The sequence below is a fragment of the Strigops habroptila genome, chromosome 1 (assembly GCF_004027225.2).
Source record: "Strigops habroptila isolate Jane chromosome 1, bStrHab1.2.pri, whole genome shotgun sequence".
Lineage (NCBI taxonomy): Eukaryota > Metazoa > Chordata > Aves > Psittaciformes > Psittacidae > Strigops > Strigops habroptila.
In genome coordinates this window covers 122,846-143,079 of record NC_044277.2, presented here as the reverse complement: position 1 = coordinate 143,079, position 20,234 = coordinate 122,846, and the positions used below count along the sequence as shown (strand labels likewise).

The 20,234-nt window shown below is 48.4% G+C and overlaps 1 protein-coding gene across 16 annotated transcripts in view; it reads left to right on the top strand.

The window, feature by feature from the left end:
• SCRIB (scribble planar cell polarity protein) overlaps positions 1–20,234 on the top strand; it is a 101,305-nt gene that overhangs the window by 68,633 nt on the left and 12,438 nt on the right. For 7 of the 16 annotated variants that reach the window (XM_030476632.1, XM_030476659.1, XM_030476730.1 and 4 more), the window contains 10 exons: positions 4,487–4,555; positions 7,710–7,760; positions 8,314–8,355; positions 9,210–9,335; positions 10,963–11,070; positions 12,667–12,714; positions 12,939–13,104; positions 15,529–15,697; positions 17,254–17,343; positions 17,652–17,840. In XM_030476632.1, coding sequence (XP_030332492.1) covers positions 4,487–4,555; positions 7,710–7,760; positions 8,314–8,355; positions 9,210–9,335; positions 10,963–11,070; positions 12,667–12,714; positions 12,939–13,104; positions 15,529–15,697; positions 17,254–17,343; positions 17,652–17,840 — 1,058 coding nt within the window. The remainder of the gene's footprint in view (positions 1–4,486; positions 4,556–7,709; positions 7,761–8,313; positions 8,356–9,209; positions 9,336–10,962; positions 11,071–12,666; positions 12,715–12,938; positions 13,105–15,528; positions 15,698–17,253; positions 17,344–17,651; positions 17,841–20,234) is intronic. The other 9 variants (XM_030476651.1, XM_030476612.1, XM_030476711.1 and 6 more) reach the window with 7 other exon arrangements.

Genomic DNA, 20,234 nt, shown 5'->3' with positions numbered 1-20,234 from the left:
AATAGAAACTGCTGCTTGTCTGATAAAAATAACCCCCGTGAAGCATCCTGCACTGGCACATGCTGCAGCAGCACTGGAGATTAAAGCAAGGGGTGGATGGAGCTCAGTTCCCATCATTCCCATGAGCAAAACAGAGGTTGAGGCTCCCCATGGACTATCAGATTTCATGCAGGCTGGATGATTTTCCCATCTCCACAGTGCCCTAAAAGCATTGTTTGCTTTTTCCCTCTGTGCAAAGCAGAGTCAGCTGTGGGGATGGTGGGATTCTCCTGGAGCCTTGCTGGTTGGTGTTTGTGCTCTTCTGCCTGCAAGGGGCAGTGATGGTGGTGTCAAGGGGCCAGTGTGTGATGGTGGGTGCCTGGGACTGCTTCCACTACAGCATCCCGAGTGAGCAAATAACGTTCCTGAAAGTGCTTTTTGGCTGGTGTAAGTTGATTTGCACTGGAACTCTTGCTGGTGCAGTTTTTGGCACTCTGGGAAAAGAAGGTTGGAATTGGGAGGATTTTATTTGGGTTTTTTTGGTAAGTGTTTTTACATTGGAAAGTCACATAGCTACAAGAGCAAAATGTCTAAGGGTTGCATAGGCTTCATGGTCTGAGGAAATAGGATATGAGCCAGGGCCCTGCCAACCACTGCTTCGGGTTGGGCTGGGGGCTTGGGGAGGGCCCCAGAGATTCCTGAGCCTCTCAGCTGCCACTGTAGTCACCACCCAGCCCTTGAGAGCTATTTTTGTGAGCTACCATGACAGAGGAGCTGGAGAATGTGCTTTGAGCAGAAGAGCTCTTTCTGCTCCCTGGCAGGCGCTCGGGTAGAAGGAGATTTGATCATTGGTCTCTAATTATCTCTGCTTCGCTGAAGAAGGCTTTGGCTGGAGTAACAAACTCTCTTTTATCGTATTCAAAGAGGAAAGGTCAGTGCTTCATCTTAGATGGGTACAGCTGAGCTTAGGCAGAACTGGAGCTCTGTTTTAGTCCTGCCTTCAGGAAGAATGCTCAAAGGGATCCATGCTCTGTTGGCTGTTATTTAGCTCTCTGTTAGTTGCTGGGGTGTAATTTGATGAAGTGGGGCCATAAAAGCATATATGCCCATGCAGGTGTGATGCAGATGCGTGGGGTGATGCTCTGGTGATAACTGTGTGACTGTATGGAAGTGCACTGGAAGGAGGCAAGGGGTGTTACTCTGTGTGGAACTGCTGGAAAGTATGAGGGGTGAGACAACTGATGTTTGGCCGTGTAATGGTGGAGTTGAACTGAGGATGTGCTGCAGTGAGATGGTGAGGATGTGCTTGTGCAGGTTTTGGCAGTCGTTTTTGCTGGAGAGCAGTGGTGTGAGCTGCTGGAGTGTCGATGAGAGCTGGAAAAGTGCAAGGGAGTGTGCTTGTGCCTGTCAGCTACTTGGTGTATGTGTTGCATGCTGACTGCAAGTCTTGGAAGGAGCATTGGGGATCACAAGGTTGGTGGTAGAGTAAAAGAAAGGAAAGGGATGGTCGTGTGGGCATTAGTACGGGAATTCTTCTTTCCCCTGTCCTTCAGCATCAGCTCTATATTTTCTCCCTCCTGTCCTCTCCTCTGGTCTCCTTATTTCTTTCTGATCCTTTTGTTTTCCTCTCAGCGTGCTCAGTATAATAAGGCCAGCTCCAGAATGGAGGGCGACTGCGCTGTGCTGTCCATGCCGGTGGCACAGGACAGCCGGGATTCATGCCCGGATCCGGTCATCGGAAGCGTGGCTGCCCTTCCTCAGGACTCAGCATTGCCCAACACGTGCACGAGCGGGGCAGAAAAGCCCCCGATAGACAAGCAGGACCCCACGGGTTGCCTCATGTCCCAGGACCAGATGCCGGAGCAGGAATGCCTGATCGACTCCCAGCCCATCCTCTTCAGCCAGAACCCCTTCGTGGTGGCGAACCGCAAGGGCAAGGCCGGGCTGGGCGGCCCGCCACTGGGCTATGGCAGGGGGGGAGTGCTGCAGACCAGCCTGTACTCCAAGGCAAGCTCCAGCATGGTGTGTGGCATGCAATCACGCAGGCAGGGCCGCCGGCGCTCGACTAAACCCCTCTGCATGCTCCGGTCCCACCTAACACAAGTGCTTCTGAGCACAGCCCGCAGGGGCTGTTGGGCACTGATGGTCACTGAGGTGTCTTCCAGTCACTAATGAACCCAGTTCCTGCCGAGTGCACACTGCTGAGCCCTCTCTGAGGGGAGATAGCCACATCAAGCAACTTCAGCAATGCCAGTCATGAGTCCAGTTCTGGTGTCCCCAACATAAGAAGGACATGGAGTTGTTGGAGCAAGTCCAGGAGGAGGCCACAAAGATGATAAGGGGGCCAGAGCACCTCTGCTCCGGAGACAGGCTGAGAGAGCTGGGCTTGTTCAGCCTGGAGAAGAGAAGCTGCGTGAAGACCTCATAGCAGCCTTCCAATATCTGAAGGGGGCTAAAGAATGCCACAGAGGGACTCTTCATCAGGGACTGTAGTGATAGGACAAGGGAGAATGGCTTTAACCTGCCAGAGGGCAGATTGAGATGAGATCTTAGGCAGACGTTCTTCTCTGTGAGGGTGCTGAGGCACTGGCACAGGGTGCCCAGAGAAGCTGTGGCTGCCCCATCCCTGGCAGTGTTCAAGGTCGGGTTGGACACAGGGGCTTGGATCAACCTGCTCTAGTGGAAGGTGTCCCTGCCTGTGGCAGGGGGTTGGAGCTGGATCAGCTTTAAGGTCCCTCCGATCCAAACTAGTCTGGGATTCTGGGATTCTCTCACTTCCCCTGTGTCAGTCTGGGTGGGCAGGAGTCAGGCTCGTAGCTGTGGTGTTCCCCATCTGCTGGGGTTGTGAGTGGGGCTTGTAGAAGAATGGTTGTGGTGTCACATGTGGGTATGTGGGCCTGAACAAACACAGCCATTTTTAGACTTGCAAAAGCTAAAAGGCAGTGCAGCTGACATCGTTTATCTGCAGCCCAGGAGCACACTATTCCTTGAGGAATTTTAGTGTATCCAGACTTTCTGATTTCAGGGGAGAACTTCCTGCTCTGGGAAATCTGTGTGTAACTTCCTCACTGTTGCACAGGAAACCTATGGCAGATCAAGGACTAGACCCAAAGATATTACTTTCCAGATTAGCACTGGCACAGGTTGCCCAGAGAAGCTGTGGCTGCCCCATACCTGGCAGTGTTCAAGGCCAGGTTGGACAGGACTTGGAGCAATCTGCTCTAGTGGAAGGTGTCCCTGTCTGTGGCAGGGGGTTGGAACTGGAGGAGCTTTAAGATCCCTTCCAACCCAAACCATTCTATGAAGAAAAGCAGTGGTCACAAAGAACTTTTTGAAGGTAGACTTTATGTCAGATCAGCTGTCATCGAACTGGAGCTGGGTGTCACAGGTAGCTGGAGCTAATCTAATTCCATGTTGCTGTCAAAAGGGATTGTTTCCCACTGCCTGCATGTTCTGTGTGCTGGCACCAGCACTAGAGCAGTCATGTCAGATGGATTAGGGAGCTCAAGTCCCTGAAAGCAGTTTTGTAGAACAGCTCCTGCCTTGGGAGTTGTCAAGCTGATGTGCTGGCACATGGGAGGACTTGGACAGCAGTAGCCAGAAGCAGGGTGAGCAAGAACACTCTTTGCAGTGGAGGCGTGGGAGCAGATCACTTGATCCTGCTGTGTTCTCTGTCATTACAGTGCTAAGGAGGATCAGATGTTTTCTGTGCTCCAATATAAACTTCAGATCATGTCTCCTGGCTTGGTCAGTAGAAATACCATTAGCTAAGGCTGACTCAAATCAAATTGGCATGATTCACCCCTGCATGGGTATGGTATTAATGACTGTGGAACCCTAGATTTGCTCAAACAGTTCTCTACATCCCAAACGACCTGTTCCCATCTTTAGGCATCTAAAATACTGTTTAAATCATGCTGCTTAATCCTGTGGGTAGACTTTAGGGAATGACTGGGACTCTGCTCTCTTGTTCTAGCTGTTAGGGCTCGCTGTAGGCTGGTTCAGCCCGAGCGTTGGTGGCCATGGGGCGAGAGCCCTGTCCTTCCCATGCTCTGGACTACTTGGAAAGGGCTTACCAGGAGTTCCACAGCAGTGGATATGGCTGGAGATGAATCTTGTCTCCTCTCAGTTGGGAGTGGGTTTTACGCTCCATGTCTATACAACGGGTGGATTGCCTGCACAGGGCCCAGTCTGTTAAGGGCCTAGTTGGGGGAGAGGACTCACAGACTCACAAGGCAGAAGGCTTTAGCCTCATTCAGTTGGCCTTGATGATCTCCATTCCAATGTTTAATGTCATTCCTTTGCTGTTTCCAGCACTTTTCACAAGTTTCTGCCATGTGCCAGCTGCTGTTGGCCCCTGCTGAGTGTTCTGTTGTGGTGAGGTGGCCCATAGCTGGCCTCGGCTGGATGTCCATGGTCTCCCTTGCCTCCTGGTCTCAGGGCTAAGGGAGAGGCATGGCAGTCGCTGCTGTATGGTAACTATCCAACTTTGTCTTTTCTCTTTCAGGCTCCTGCGGGCGAGTCGGGGATGGGAAATGCCAGGCGTGAACCCCCCTATTCTCCTTGTAACCAGCAGGTGAGAGTGTCCCAGGAGAGGCAATTTGGAAAGAGGCAGGGAGCATGCTTCCAGGGCAGGATGGTACCGGGGCAGAGGGAGCTCAGAATCATTTCCATCCTTGAGGTGGAGGAGCGTCAATCACAGGAGGAAGTAGAGAACTGGGGGAAGAGCTCTGCTCTTTCAGAATGTCTCAGGGACCCAGCAGTATAATTAACTAGTCATAAACTGAGTGGAAAGTTACTGCTCTGAGGGGTAATGAGCAGGGGAGTACATAGAGTGACTGCAGAATAGGAGTTGTGTCTTTTGAGAACTGGTGTCAGCAATGCCTTGTCCAGAGACTATTTAATTTTGGCAATATGAGAAGAAATTGAAAAGTCAGGATTTGGAGAATCATTCCAGGTCTGCAAACCAGGAGAACCATCCCAGGTCTGTAAGCCAGGAGAACCACCCCAGGTCTGTAGACCAGTGCTGCTCAGTCTCCCAGAGGCCCCTAGTTCTGTTGGTGACGCTGCCAGCTCCCCACATCAGATGTTGGGAAGAAAACGGAACATCCTGCAGCAGACAGTTACAGGTGAACCTTCCTTTAGGGAGTATTTTCTAGCACTCTTTGGTATGAGGCCAGCTTTCACTCTGAAGTGGGAAGTTTCTGTATTCCTGGTAACTTGGATTTTATGGTGAATTTGGTAAGCATTACCTGTTCTCATAAGCCATTCTTGGTTCTCATTTCAACTCTGTTCTCTTCTTTTAAATCTTCCCAAGTCTCCGATTTCACTTCTCATCCTGGGCAGGAGGTTCCACAGGTTACTTCAGTCTTTGGAAGGTCAATATTCATAGATGGAATTTTTTAAATTTTCCCTTCACAGCCATTACATCTTCCTGTTTTTTCTGCTGGGGACTTTGTTCTCTCTCCTTAGCCATTCGGTGTCTGTGGCATTCCTGTGGAGTGCAACTGCTCTCCAGCTGTGGTCCCAATAACTCTAGCACTTCCCCTGGATTTTTCTGTCTAGAAGGAATGGAGTGGGGATGATACTCCTCATTCTACAATAGAAAGAGATCTAGATATTAATTTGCTGCTGGAGCAGGGCCAGAGAAGGGCAACGGAACTGGTGCAAGGCCTGGACCACAAGTATGATGAGGAATGGCTGAGGGACCTGCGAGGGTTTAGTCTGGAGAAGAGAAGGCTCAGAGGGGACCTTATCGCTCTCTCCAACTGCCTGACAGGAGGATGGAGCCAAGAAGGGGCTGGTCTCTGCTCCCAAGGAACAAGGGATGGGACAAGAGGAAACGGCCTCAAGCTGTGCCAGGGGAGGTTTAGACTGGAGATTAGAACAATTTCTTCACCAAAAGGATTACCAAGCACTGGAACAGGCTGCCCAGGGCAGTGGTGCAGTCACTGTCCCTGGAAGTGTTTAAAAGATGTGTATGTGTGGCACTTAGGGACATGGTTTAGTGGTGGCCTTGGCAGTGCAAGGTTAATAGTTGAACTCGATGATCTTAAAGATCTTTTCCAACCTGAGTCTATGATTGAAGATCCTCAGCTCTCATTTGAAAATGTGAGGGCTGCCCAAAGGGTGGCCATGCAGCTGCTCATAGAATGATTTAGGAGGAAGGTCTGGTCTAAAATCACAGTCTGAGCAGGTCCAATTAGATGAGGTTACTCAAGGCCATGTGCAGTTCAGTTTTGAACACCTCTGGAGATGGGAATTCTGTATCTTTCTGAGTGTCAGCTCCATTGTGATTTTTTTTAACTTGTGTTTGGATGGAATGTTCCTTGTTCCAGTTTGTTGTAGGCAACTCTCCTAGTACCCTGATGTTTCTGTTTATCAGTGTTTTGACATTGGAGGCTCAGTGCCAGTGTCCTTGCCCCTAGCAACCACCTAATGTCATCTGCTCTTCTAAGCTGGGATGGGCTTGCTCAGTGATAAATTGTCTTTAGAGTCCAATGGCTTGTCATTATCGCGTTCCTGTGGCAGCAGTGACAGCTTTGTCTCTCACAACAGTCACTGCTCTGACAGTGGAAACTTCCCAGGTTCACTCTGTCCTCCGTGGCTCCGAGAAGAATAAACAAGGTCTCATTGATGCATTCTATGGAGTTAAGAGCACGCAGGACCATTTTTTGCGGGTGCAGGCATTTCCCTCTCCGATTTTAGCCTGAATGTCTCAAATTCCCTGTTATGTAGCACTTGCTGTACTTTGTTCCAACAGACCAACTTCAGGGGTTTTGTATCATGAATTCTCTGTGGCTTGAGCAATGTATTTAATGATCTAATAGCCAATTTCATGACTTTGTCCTTTGTTTTAGCCCTCTGAGGCCATCAGCAGGTTTGCTCCCTGCTTCCATTCCTGAGTCTGTGGAATGAGTCACTTCCAGAGCCTTTTTCCTTGGTCTATGGCTGTTGTGAACTAGTGGCGCTGGCAGTTGTTCCTGAAGAAGCCTTGGTGTCCAAGGCTGAGCCCTTAGTCATGCCAGTGGCATTCTCAGCCCCACACTCTCTACATGAGCTTTCTGTCACGTTTACATGATTTAGTATTTTCTGGATCAGAGCCTTACGCAGCAGCCTCCTGTGTGTCAGGTAAAGCTATATCTGGTGGATTTAGTTCTTTCTGGACAATGAATGTTGTACAAAATGGAACAGGTCCAACAGATAACACTGAAGGACACAGGGCAATTGCCAGCCTTGGGGCTTGTACATTTGGTGGGAATTCAGGAGACTTGCAGTTCACACTGTTGCTCTGCAGTAGAAGTTCCAAGGAATTGCATCTCTGATTCTCTGCCACCATTTCTTTTTAATGTAGGTTCTTTGGTTTTGACATCTTGTACTCCAGCCAGAACTTACAGGCATAGTTCAGAGATCTGTGGGATCCTGAGGAAAGTGGGGTTACTGAGGGAAGCTGGTGTCATGACAGCCTTGCCTGGCCTTGAGTTCTGGAAGCTTCTTGCGGGGGAGCAGCAGGCGAGGGGAGGGAGAGGGTGTCTGGCGGGTCTGTGTGTGCGAGCCGAGGAGGGCCGAGGGGCTTTCTCCATGGCAGGGAGCTGCGTGGGGGCGCTGCCAGCTCGGGGAACGCGGTTCTGTGCGGGGAAGGGTGCCGGTCTCACGCGGAAATCCCCGTCTCTTCATTTTCTCTCCCGGTCTCTCCCCTGACGATCCTCCCTGGCATTGCCCCTCTCCAGACGCCTGCAGCCCCTCGGCCTGCTCACCTGGCAGGCAGGGAGACCCGCTTTGTAAGTGCTGCTGGTGTGCAGTGTGCGCTGCTGCTCCGTGCTGCTCCTACTCGGCACCGCTGCCCATCGCCCTTCTCGGTGCCGCGTTCCCCGCTCCTGGGCTTGGTGCTCGCTGCAGGGAGCACCACCCGGGCAGCCGCTGGGGCTTGAGGGGCTGTTCCCTGCTGGCCACGGCTGCAATGGCATCTCTGAATGCTTCCTGGCAGCGTGAAGGCTTCCTGGTGGCTTTGCTCAAGCTCAGTAACAAGTGCAGAGGGCAGGGGATGTGAACAAGAGCTGGAGCTGGGAAGGGGAAGGTGGGGTCAGTGCTTGAAGATGTGCAGAGAGCTGTTGTGCCTTCTCACATAGCAGAGGAAGCTGTTGTGGGTGGGCTCTGGACTGATCCCCGCTTGAAGAAGGAGGTATGGTGGGGGTTAGTGTGAGACTTGGGGGCTTTTGCCTCTATGGGGCAGGGAACGGGTTGGGAGTTTTGTATTTCTGCTTGTATGGAGCAGGGTAAACTAGAAGGTTTCCTGTGTGGACTCCAAATTTACACCAGTATTTCTGTTTCCAGGCTTCCATTAACTTCATTACATCTCAGGATGACAGTAAATCTGTAAGTATATCTACCATGAGACCTTCCCGTAATGTCCCTGTGCATACTCCAGCACATCGAGCTTGTCTCTTCTTTCTGTGTGTGCTCAATTCCAGCCCTGCAAGTCTTCACTGTTGGCTCCTATTCTGTCTTCTTCAGTTCTCTGCTATACCTCAAGTTTGTACAAATGCACCACGTCTTAAATACCATCAACTTGAAAACTTGATGCGAGTGTTTTTGCAGCTTTTACTCCTGTTTACCCTTGCAGCTTTCACTCGTGTTTTTTCCTGGCTTAGTCAATTCCTGCTTTTACTCTCTTTAGTACTGGATGTTTTCCTCACTTCCACACAGCATCCAACAGTGATGACATCTAGTCAAAGCTCAGACTCTTGTCTGTGCTCTTATGACTGCATTTCCAACTGGAGCCCTAGATGGGCCTCAGTTCGTTTTCCTCCCCGGCTTTTGCCAATACCCATTCCTGGCTGATGTTTCCCTACTGCATCTTCCATTCATGACACTTAGATTCTCCAAGCTTTGACATACTCGTGCCATACCCCTCTGACCCTTGTAGCTGCTGCTTGCATGGCAGATTCTTCCTTGTGTCCTGGCCTTCTCTATGACCCACTGGTCCTGTTGTGACCCTGGCTTGTCTGAACCTCTTTGCCTGTCTAGAATATTTGCACCAGAGGCATTGGTTGGTGTTTGCTTCAGTAGCTCTCTCTTTTGAGCTCAGGTGCATGGATTTGTCTTATTCACTTGCACGGCAGAGACATCTTGCTGCCCTAACTGCTCATTTCTCTCTCCCCCTTCCTCTCCTTCTCTCTCCTGCCCTCCTCCTCTGGCTCTGCCCTGCTGTGGGGCACTGACACGAGCAGACCAAGCCAGGCGTCATTCAGCCTCTTTCCCGAGTGCGACAAAATGCTGCCTCGCATAATTCGGAGGACGGGGACAGCCCCAATCCCTTCCAACAACCTGAGCTGTGCTTCAGTATCCAGAACTCTGTAAGTGGCCTGAGTTCATCCTTGCTGAGCGGTGTCTGTCTGCCCCGGGTTGCTAAAGTGCCACTTCTCCTGGTGGGTAGGTGACTTGGTCATTTAAAGATGAGATGCCTTAGCTAAGGCTGGTCCTGTTTATCCATCACTCTGGATGCCCTGGGTAAGAACTTGTCACGAGTAGAGTGTTGTGGCTGCCCCATCCCTGACAGTGTTCAAGGATGGGGCTTTCAGCAACCTAGTCTCTAGTGGAAGGTGTCCCTGCCCGTGGCAGGGGGTTGGAACTAGATGAGCTTTAAGGTCCTTTCCAACCCAAACCATTCCATGGTTCTATGATTCTATGATTTTTCTAGCAGGGATGAGCCTCACCAGTCTGTGTCTTCACTTACCTGTTCAAGAAGTTAGCAAACTGTAGCAAAGAAGTTGAAACTGTTAGCAAAGAAGTTGAAACTGTATCGTGGCTGAAATCCCCAGAGCAGATACAGATTTAGATCATTATTTGTGAGGTATTGCCTTCTGCTGAGGCATAAATCTTTCAGAACCTTTGTCTGTCATGTCGTGCATCTCAGAGCAGGAGCTAAGACCAGCTTGCTGATAGTAAGTTTTATGATTTACAAAATGATTGGTTTTGAAAGATTCATATTCCCTGGGCTGTATGTTGATGGATAAAAGTTTCAGGTATTTTGGTCTTTGTCATGACAGAAGACTGTATACCTGCAGTACAACCCTCCTCTTTTCATTGAAGCTTGTATGACATGAGACCAAATTAGAGACCTGATTTGCAGACAAGCAGCTGTATACAACCCATGTAATGGGCCAGGATTCACATATTTACAATCTCTTCTGATCTTGATGTGCTGTTCTTTAGCCTATGCAGAATGGAACATCATCAAACATCATCTATGAAACAACATAATTAGGCCTCAGTCCAGGACAAAGAAAAATCACAAACACCTGAAACTGAGTTAGTGCAGCCAAAGGGATTGAAGAAATGAAGCAACTAATGGGGGTTTCCTTTCTAGTAGAAAGGAAGGTGGTGGTGTCATTTCCTCCCTACTCCCATTCATCTCCGTGATGCTTTGAGCAGGTCATCCCACCTTTTCCTCCCTGAATGTGATAGGAGAGATCACAGGGAAGATAGGAGAGGAAAAGCCCAGTAAAGACAAGGAACAGGAGGATCCTCTTGGACCATATTAGATGTTTCTGAGTAAGTGGAATTCTGTGAAGGGAAAATTTGAGATCAAAAGCAGTCTTCTCCAGATTATAGATCCCTGAGTGAGCTGCCACTGATTCCACCAGGCATATGCTAGTTGAATTGAGTGGAAATCCTCAAGGACTCTGACAGCAGTGTGGCCACTTGGCCAAGAGATCAGTCACAACATTCTGTTCAAGTCAGTGAGGATCTGTGCTACCAAAAGTATCGTTCCTCCACCACCCAAGAAGTAAATCAGGGCTGTGATACATGTGCTGCTCTACATACCGTGTATACAATACACTGCTCGTGTTTCTGCAGGAGCTGTCTCTTACGTACTCCACTCTTTAGGCTTTGCAGGCCAAGGATTGTGCTGTGTTTCCCCTATATTTGTTTTTTTATAATACCTGTGGTCATCTTTACCTTCTGTCTTTGTTCCTGTAGCAGAAGCCACCTTCACCACCTTCTCCAGATGAGATCCCCTTCAATGTCAAGCAAGCATACAAGACCTTTGCAGCAGTGCCGTTGTCACATCCTCTGCTCGAGACACAGGTAACTAGTGCTGCCTGGGGCTGTTAAACCAGCAGTGGTACAAACTGTTTGTACACCAGCAGTGTTTGTACACCAGCACTGGTACAAACTCTTCAGTGTTTGTACACCAGCAGCAGTACAAACTGTTTGTACAGTGTTTGTACACCAGCAGTGTTTGTACACCAGCAGCGGTACAAACTGTTTGTACGGTGTTTGTACACCAGCAGTGTTTGTACACCAGCAGTGGTACAAACTGTTTGTACGGTGTTTGTACACCGGCAGTTTTTGTACACCGGCAGTGTTTGTACACCAGTAGTGGTACAAACACGTGCGTGAGCACTGCAGGTAAGCAAGGGAGGTGTGAGAACAGGAAGGAGGTAGTGATCTGGTTCCTCTCATGAAGGAGGGACATGTGGAGGTCCCCTTGGGGTTGGAGTCTGTTCCTGTTGTGGATGGTCACCTTGCAGAGTCCTGTCCATAAACATATCGAGTCCTGAAAGCTCACTGAACTTTGTGTTGAAGTTATTCTCCCTGGACATTGGGATGCTGTAGGATAACTGTGCTGTTCTGAGAAAAAGAAACTCCTTGAACTTCCAGAGTCCAGGGCCAGGCTAAACCTGTTCTGAGGAATTTTTCATTAAATTTTAACTTAATTGGAACTGTTCCTTCTCCCCTCCATGTGTTTGAATCATGGAACCATTCAGAATAGAGGAGGCATCTGGCGGTCATCTGCTTTGGTCCCCTGTGCAAAACAGGACAAAAGACCCAGTCCACTGGAGCCTTGAATTTCCAAGAATGGAGATTCTGAGGCCACTGTGGACAGTCTCTTCCAGCGTGTGACCATCTCTGCTGTGAAGAGGGTTCTTTCTATGTTTTATCAGAATTCTTTTACCACAATCTGTGTCTCTCTTCCTTTTCCTGGGCACCTTTGAGGGTTCTTGTCCCCATTCAGTGGAGTGGGGGGTACCATTTCTTCTGGTAAATACAGATTTTTTTTTCTTTCCTGAAGATTTTTCCACTTCTTAGAAGTAAATTTTTGATAGTTGTATCTTTGATTTAAAGTCTAAGCCTCCTCCATCTCAAGATGAGCTCTCTGCTCCTGTTCTTCTCCTGTTCCTCCAAGTTTTTCAGTTTTTGCTCTTTTAAAAGTTGTTGCCGCTTGTTTCACAGAATGCCAGATTGGTTTGTGTTGGAGGGACCTTAAAATCATCCACTTCCAACCCCCTGCCATGGGCAGGGATACCTTCCACTAGAGCAAGTTGCTCCAAGCTCCTATGTCCAACCTGGCCTTGAACACTGCCAGGGATGGGGCAGCCATAGCTTCTCTGGGCACCCTGTGCCAGTGCCTCAGCACCCTCACAGGGAAGAACTTCTGCCTAAGAGCTCATCTCAGTGTCCCCTCCATCAGTTTAAAACCACTCTGTTTAGCCCTTAATTTAATGTAAATCCTTATAACTCAAAATTGGCAGTGTCTTGTGTTAATTCTGGGGCTGTTTTGTGAAACAGTCCATCATGTCTGGACTGCTGCTGTTCATGTGGCATTGGTGACACTTGGCTGGAGGGCAAGAGTGGTGGTAGGAAACTTTCTGGTTAGAATATGCCCCTTTGTGTCCTTAGGAACTGCCTGGTCAGACCAGCACAGAGAATCCCAAAGCTGCCCTGGAGGTGAGTTCTCATGGCTGGAGCTGGTGGGAGGATGGGGACTTGCAGAGGATTCAAGCTTTTGGGGCAGTGGCTGCTGGGACAGGATGACAGCATGTGTGCTCGAGGAAGGCTGAGGGAGGAGGAAGAGGAGGCTGTGGAGGACATGGCAGGGCCGGGCACATGCTGGAGGTGATGGGGGGTGGTTTGGCTCGGTCACTGTGGCAGTGCTGGTGTGGCTCTTGTAGGTGACCACGCAGAGCCCCAGCGGCCTGCCCAGCCCTGAGCAGAGGTCCTTCCGTGAGAGGCAGAAGTACTTTGAAATTGAGGTGAAGCAGCAGCAGATGGACAAACCTCCCAAGCGTGTCTCCTTGGTGGGAGAGGATGACCTGAAGAAAATGAAAGAAGAGGAAGGTATGTTGGAATCTGTGCAAGGACATTTGGCCTGTTCAGTGAATCCTTTCTCCATGGGAGACATGAGGGAGCACCCGCACCAGAAATCCAGCACTTCCAAAAGCTGGATATAAAACTATTATTCATAAGGCCTGGTACTAGCTTGAAGTAAGTGGACATGAAGGAGTTTTTGGATGCTGCACTGTTGTTGTGAGAACTGGTGCAAGTGCTGGGAGAACTGGTGCTGGTGCTGAGTGGTGCAAGAACTGGTGCTACTGGTGCAACTAGAGGAAGTCGGAGCTTCCTCTACTTAGTAAACACCTCAATAACATTTTAAAAAGCTACTACAAATGATGATGATTCTTTGTAAGCAGCCGGGGCTGATGTGCAGCAACGTGGGGCTACCCATGGCACCCTTCCATAGTATCTGACAGCAGAGCTTTTATTGCTCAGTGTGCTGCTCTGATTTTGCACAGGGCTTGCAACAGGAGGGAAAATTACTGCTATAGTTTTTGATGTACTTCATCCTGCTTGAGATTTGTTTTAAAAGGTGATGAGGAACGATGTTAAGTGGAAAAAAAGGCTTCTACTGAAATCCTGTTATGTTCAATAGGAAAATGAAGGTGGAATTGGACTCCTGGGTTTGAGACTTCTGACCCCGTTGCTTGCAAAGATTATTGTAGAATTTCTTTTGTAAATTGTTGGGGGGGGGATGTTCATCTTATAAACAGCTTTTCTTCTCCTTCCCACCTTCCCTCCTATATTCCTGTTCAGAGGCTCTTTATGAATTTGTCCAGAGCATTAGAAACCTGATTTTCACTTAGTTCAGGAAGCTGAATACATTTTAAGACAAGAGTAAGCTCATAAAAGATAGAAAGGAAGGTAAGAAAAAGAAATTGCAACCATTGTCATTTTGGGTTTCTTCAATGTAATGTGACCAAAAGAATCACAAGTCCAACATAAGAAGTTATCTAGGTATATCAGACTCACTGCTGGCTAAGAGAGAGATACAGGAGACGCAAAGATCAAGATATAAAGTATGAAAGGAAAACCGTAATGATGAGTTTCAGGCTTGTATTTCAGATAGTTTTGAGACTTACTAAGTGAGGTAATTGAGGAGAATTAAAAAATATGCCTCTGGAAGAGAGATCCCTGGTGAAGATGGTCCAGACAATAAGTTCAGTTTTAGCTTACTCCAGATGAAACATCCCAGTCAGATACCTCGAAATGGTTAAGTTTCATCCTCTGGATCTTTGCAATTCTAGCACTTACCCAAAGATTCCTGCTGCTTAGGGCTCCTGCTGCCAGCAAGCTGTAACATTAGAAAGTTCAGCATGCTTGCCCCAGTGTTCCGTCTGCTTTGGTTTCTGTTAAAAATATTCAATAAAAGAAGCGAAGCAGCATTATTGCTTTGCAGTTACGGTAGACGGGTCAGAATAGAACAGAATATTTCAGTTGGAAGGAAGCCTACAATGATCATCTAGTCCAGCTGCATGACCACGTCAGGCCTGACCAAAAGAGAGCAATGAGGTTGCCCTCAGCCCCCTTCTCTCCAAACTAGATAAGCCCAGAGCCCTCAGCTGCTCCTCACAGGACATGCTTCCAGCCCTGACACCAGCTCTGTTGTCCTCCTCTCGACATATTCAAGAACCTTCACATCCTTCTTAAATGGTAGGGCCCAGAACTGCACCCAGTGCTCCAGGTGAGGCTGCACCAACACTGAATACAGCAGGACAAGCCCCTGTCTTGACCATGTGGCTCTGCTGTGGTGGATGCACCCCAGGGTGCGTTTTGCCCTCTTGGTGCGAGGGCACACTGCTGGCTCTGCTGACCCTGCTGCCAACCAGCACCCCCAGGTCCCTTCCTGCAGGGGTGCTCTCCAGCCACTTTTCTCCCTGTTTAGACTTGAGCCTGGCATTACTCTGTCCCACGTGTGGAACCCAGCAGTTGTGCTTGTTAAATTTCATGCTGTTGATGATGGCCCAGTGTTCCAATCTATTTAGATCACTCCACAAGGCCTCATGTCCCTTGAGAGAGTCAGCAGCACCTCCCAGTTTAGTATCATCAGCAAACTTGCCAATGGTGCCTTCAACTCCTGCATCCAGATCTTTGATAAAAATATTGAACAGATCTGACCCCAGAATTGAGCCCTGAGGAACACCGCTGGGGACTGGTTACCTGCAGAATACCTGCTGCAGAGAGCACACAACTTCCAGTTTGAGGATGCATGCAGTCAACATGCTGAACTGCTGAAATCTGTTCTGTAGAGCATCCAGGAATGGAAGTTTAGTGAATAGGGAAGGAGGGACTGAGAGAATGGTGTAGAGTTTATTGCATCTGAAGCATCAGTGGAGTGGAGGATCAACAAAAGCATCAGGTTGCATCCTTGTGTGGGGGTTCAGGGAGTGCTTTGTGGTGCAAGATGAGTCTGTCTTATTTTGGCAGCTCGAAAACTGCAGCAGAAACGTACCCTTCTGTTGGAAGAAGAAGCAGAAGAGGACGAGGTGGTGAAACAGGTGCCTGAGATGAGCATGCAGTCCAGTGTCATCATTGAAGGAGTTGAGTACAAGATTGAGAGACTAAATGGAAGGAACATCCAGGCTCCAGCAACTCGGTAAGACACGACTGGTAGCTCAGAACCACCCTCACATGTCAGGCGTGTCCCAGTAGCAGTGATATTCAGGGAAGAGGGCTGGGCACAGAAACAGGCAGGCTTTTCCAGCTTGTGCTTTTTGGCAGAACAGCTGCTTCAGCTGTGCACTGAGGTATGTAGAGACATGGATTTTCAGAGGTAGCTCATTTAAGATAAGCCCTGATGCTGAATCTGAGTTTGGGAGTTTTTAGGCTTTTGTTTCCCAGTTCTCCTGGACTTGTCCTCCAGGTTGCCTTGATGGGTGCTTTTTTAATTCTTGGGCATAGAACTGGGGAATGAGAAAAGGCTTCTCATAAGACTTCAGGTAGAAATAAGGCTGCACTAGGATAAAGCTGAAGCTGTCTTTATTTGACTCTCCCTTCTGAGTCTCTGGTACAGACATTCTTCTCTTCACAAACACTTCTACTGCCAGTCTTACAGCAGCTGAAAACATCCTGTCATTTTGAATCTTATTTCTTTTCATTGTTTCTGTCCAGTCTGTGTTGGGGAACTTCTCACATGAGGAATGCTCTGAGACCTTCCACCGCCTGTGCTGACAGGGAAGGACAGCAGCCAAATGCAAACCAGCTTCTTGGTTTAATGTGAAGGCCTACTTACCCCTACTGTTTTCACAGTGAAATGTGGGAGGTTAGAGGACAGTAAGGCCAGATCCGTTAGATGACTTTCCATTGCTTCTTATCTGTGCTTGAGCAGATAAGCAAAGGGCAGGCAGTGAATCGACTGAATTTCTTGAAATCTTTTTTTTTTTGTCATGCCAGAGCAGAAACTGAAATTTAACCAAAATGAACTCGAGCACTAAAAGTAAGGGCTCAGAGTCATGATAAACTTTCTCACTGCCAAGTGAGCCACAGTAACTGTAGGCATGTTCCTAACTGTGGAAAACGGGCTTGTGTGACCTCTTTCATTACTGACCAGACTGAGGAGTGTCTGCATGCGCACAGCCTAAGAATGCAGATGGCAACTCCAGCTCAGCTGGTCAGAAGCTTGCAGGAATTTGGTTATGAGCACAAAGCCTCAGTGTGTAAAGCAGATGCATAGAGTGGCTACACCAAGAATCCCTGTTCTCAGAGCGCTCAGGATTCGTCCCTAGCCCACATGTGCATTGACTAACAGCCCAGGAGGGATGTCCTTTGTTAGCATTCAGGCATCATGACACCAGCAAAGAGCTGGAAGCAGCCAGACTGCCGATCATGAACGGCAGCTGGAAAGAGCCAGGCTAGAGCTGTGCAAGAACTTGCCAGCAGACACGATGTGTTACATTTGAAGAGTGTGTGTGTTAGTGGATGGTTAGCCTCAAGATGAAGAAAAGGAGTTCTCATGATGAGTTAGAGCATCAACATTGATGAAATCAACAAGGAAACACCCACAGCAATGGGGCAGGAGCTGTTGAGCAAAATCATTAAGGGTTACATCCTCAAAATGAACTGTCTGTTGCTTTCTGGGGCTTGGATCTATTCCAAATCTTTCTTGGGTGTTAGCCTCTGGTACTGTGAGCTGATGTGCTTGTTTTGCTCTAGGCCCTCTGAGGTCAATGAGAACAACAGCTCACAGAGGAGTTCACTGGAAGAGGGAATCAAGCCTGAACAGAGAACCAACTCTGTGTCTGGGTAAGTGGATCATCAACATCCTTTGCCAAGGAGCTGCCGAATAATGGAGCAGATGGCTCCTCCTTTTAGCAGACCCAGGGTGTAAAAGGAAGGATTTTGTGGAGAAAGGGGAACTGTGATCAGAACCAACTTGTTCCAAGAAACTCACCTCTGCTGTATGTTCTTCCATCTCCCACAGCGGTGTCCTAAGATGTGGTACTAAACAGTTGCTTGGGATGTCAGTCATCACCTCTTATCTTGAAAATAGGCAGATGAGAGCTGTGGTGGCCCAGACCAGCCTACCTCTCACTATTTCTCTCTCTGCACAGGTTGAGTCTGTTATACCTTGGGGCAGGGGATCCAGTGGCACCGGTGAGGACAGCCAAAGCTGAGCGGCGGCACCAGGAGCGGCTGCGAATGCAGAGTCCTGAGCTTCTGAGTGGTCAAGAGAAGGAGCTTTCTCCAGCAGAACGTCGTGCTCTGGAGGCAGAGAAACGAGCCATGTGGAGAGCAGCACGGTGAGACAGAACTTCACTGTTCTCTTCACTGCACTACATCAGGAAAGGGGACCTGCTGCATGTCTTTTGGATTACATGGTATTAAACCAGGGACTAAGCAAGCTTTCCTAAGGCAGGTGTTAGGGGAGGTTATATGGGATCTGTTCAAACAGCACGAAGCATTCCCTGCTTAGCTGAGCTGCTTCTGACAGCTACTTGCACAATCGTGAAGACAGTGGGGTGTTATAAAAAACATAAACACCTTCATGTGATGGTGACTGTGTTCCTTCCCTCTCAGCACACAAATTCCCACTTCCTTTGTAACATGTAAAAGATGGTATTTATTGAAGCTGCAAGGTGACGTACTCAAAATGAGAAATGAAAAGAGCATTTCACATATCCAGTGCTGCTAGACTGGCAGACTTGCTGAAGCCAAGAAATTAGCAAGTGAGGGTATTCTTATCCACACAAACTCTTTCATCAGCTGTGAAAGAGGGATTAAAAGTTGTTTTGGAAGAAAGAGAACTTCCTAGCTCAGAACTTAAGACTTGAAGCTAGTCCAGGCACTTACTATGTCATGTAATTTGTCTCAAAAATTAGTCAAGCTGCTCCTATAACTACAGTTTTCTTCCCATAATGTTCCTGTAGGAGGCATTCCAGAAACAATCCGAAACAGTCTTTTAGGGTTTGAATGTGAGCTTTTAGATGAACAGGGCTGTTAGTGGCTCATCCTTGCTAGCCCGCTCTAAGACACTGGAGGGGTTACCGTGAGTTGTGATACCACTTGGCAATTCCAGTGTTGTGCTTAGACATGGATGATAATGGTGCTGTGATCTTCTGGGAAAGCTCTGAGGATGTAGAAATATCTAGTGGAGTCCTCAATGAGAGCTTGCTAATTATCTAGGCTTTGAGGGTACAGAGCTTCCCCTTGTTACTTGATCATGTAACAGATCTGCTTATGGTTTATTTAGAGCTGGACTAATGTCCCTTGTACCAGGGCTTTTGCCCTTCAAGAACAACTTCCTTGGTATGTCCAGCTCTTTGCCTTGGATGAGTCTGTCTCAGCTGAAAGTTTGTTACTGAGGCATGGCCTTAGTTTCATTGCACTGCCCTGTAATGCCAGAGAACTGAATGGGTCACTGGAAAGCCTTTTTGTTCTATGGAACTTTGTTTTGGAAGAGATTGGTTTCTGTCATCTTGTAGCATGTTTGTTAGACCTTTGAAGCTGGCCCTACTTTGAGCAGCTTTTGGTTCAGATGACCTCCAGAGGTCCCTTCCAACCTGAACACGCTGTGAGTCTATAGTTAGTAATCTCCTTCCCTGCTCCCCACTGACGGGGATGCCTGCAGATGAGTCAGGATGTCAGCAGGATGTGCTCTGCCAGGATTGTTTCCACCCTGTGCTGTTGTTTCATGCTCCAAACTGTGGGACTCTCTCTGCTGCTCTGAATCACTCAGTGTTCTGCTGTAGTTGGCATCTCATGCCTGTTCTGGTTGATGCTGTTTCTGTGGTTTCTGTGTCACAACTTCTCAGGCAGCATCATTTGCAAATGGAAGCTCTCTATTGTTACATTAAGCCAGGAAGAAGAAGCCTTTTACAAAAATACAAGTGGAAGAGAATTTGCAAACAATGCCTTCCAAAACAGACCCACTGCCCTTGTGTTAGAAGCTGCACAGGGGCTGTAGAGCCAAAGTGTGCTAAGAAACCATAGCCCGAAAGAGACTAGATGGGACCGAGGTGACCCAAATTCTTGCTTAATAGTACTTCTGTATCCCTACATCCTAACACAGTGCAGGTGCATAGAGAGGAGTGTACTGGCACTTCTCTGCCTCACAGGAAGGCTGTGAGCATTGAATACATCAAAAACTGACTGCCAGTATGATGCTGTGTGAGCACCACAGTGCTGTCAGGAGTAGACATCTTGCAGTTGCTGCTCAGTCTTTCACCTAAGAAAGAAAAAGCTCCGCTGTTGTATTTGATCCAACAAAGCAGAAGCTGTCTGTTGGGCTCTTCCTCCTGAAAACCAACATTACTACTGCGAGAGGTGGTACAGACTGATCTGTCACCCCTGCCCAATTAGACACACAGGGTTTTCTCTCCCTCATGCCTCCACTTCTCATGTTTATTTCCTCATATCGTGGGTCAGGCTTTATGAGGTAGTGTCAGCTCTTATTCCTCCTGCCTAAGGATTAACATATCCAAGGCAGACTTTTTTGTTTCAGATGGGTGTAGAAAGGAGAAACCTGACATTGCCTGTGCAAACCTTGAAAGCAAAGCCATGCCAAGGATGTGACTTGTGTCACAGGACGTGCACCACTTGCCTCAGGGCTCTGTGTTCTTCCATGAACTTGTTGCTGTTGCCAGCAGATAAATCTGACAAATGCTGGGGAAGGGGGCAGGATTTTTAGGTGATCC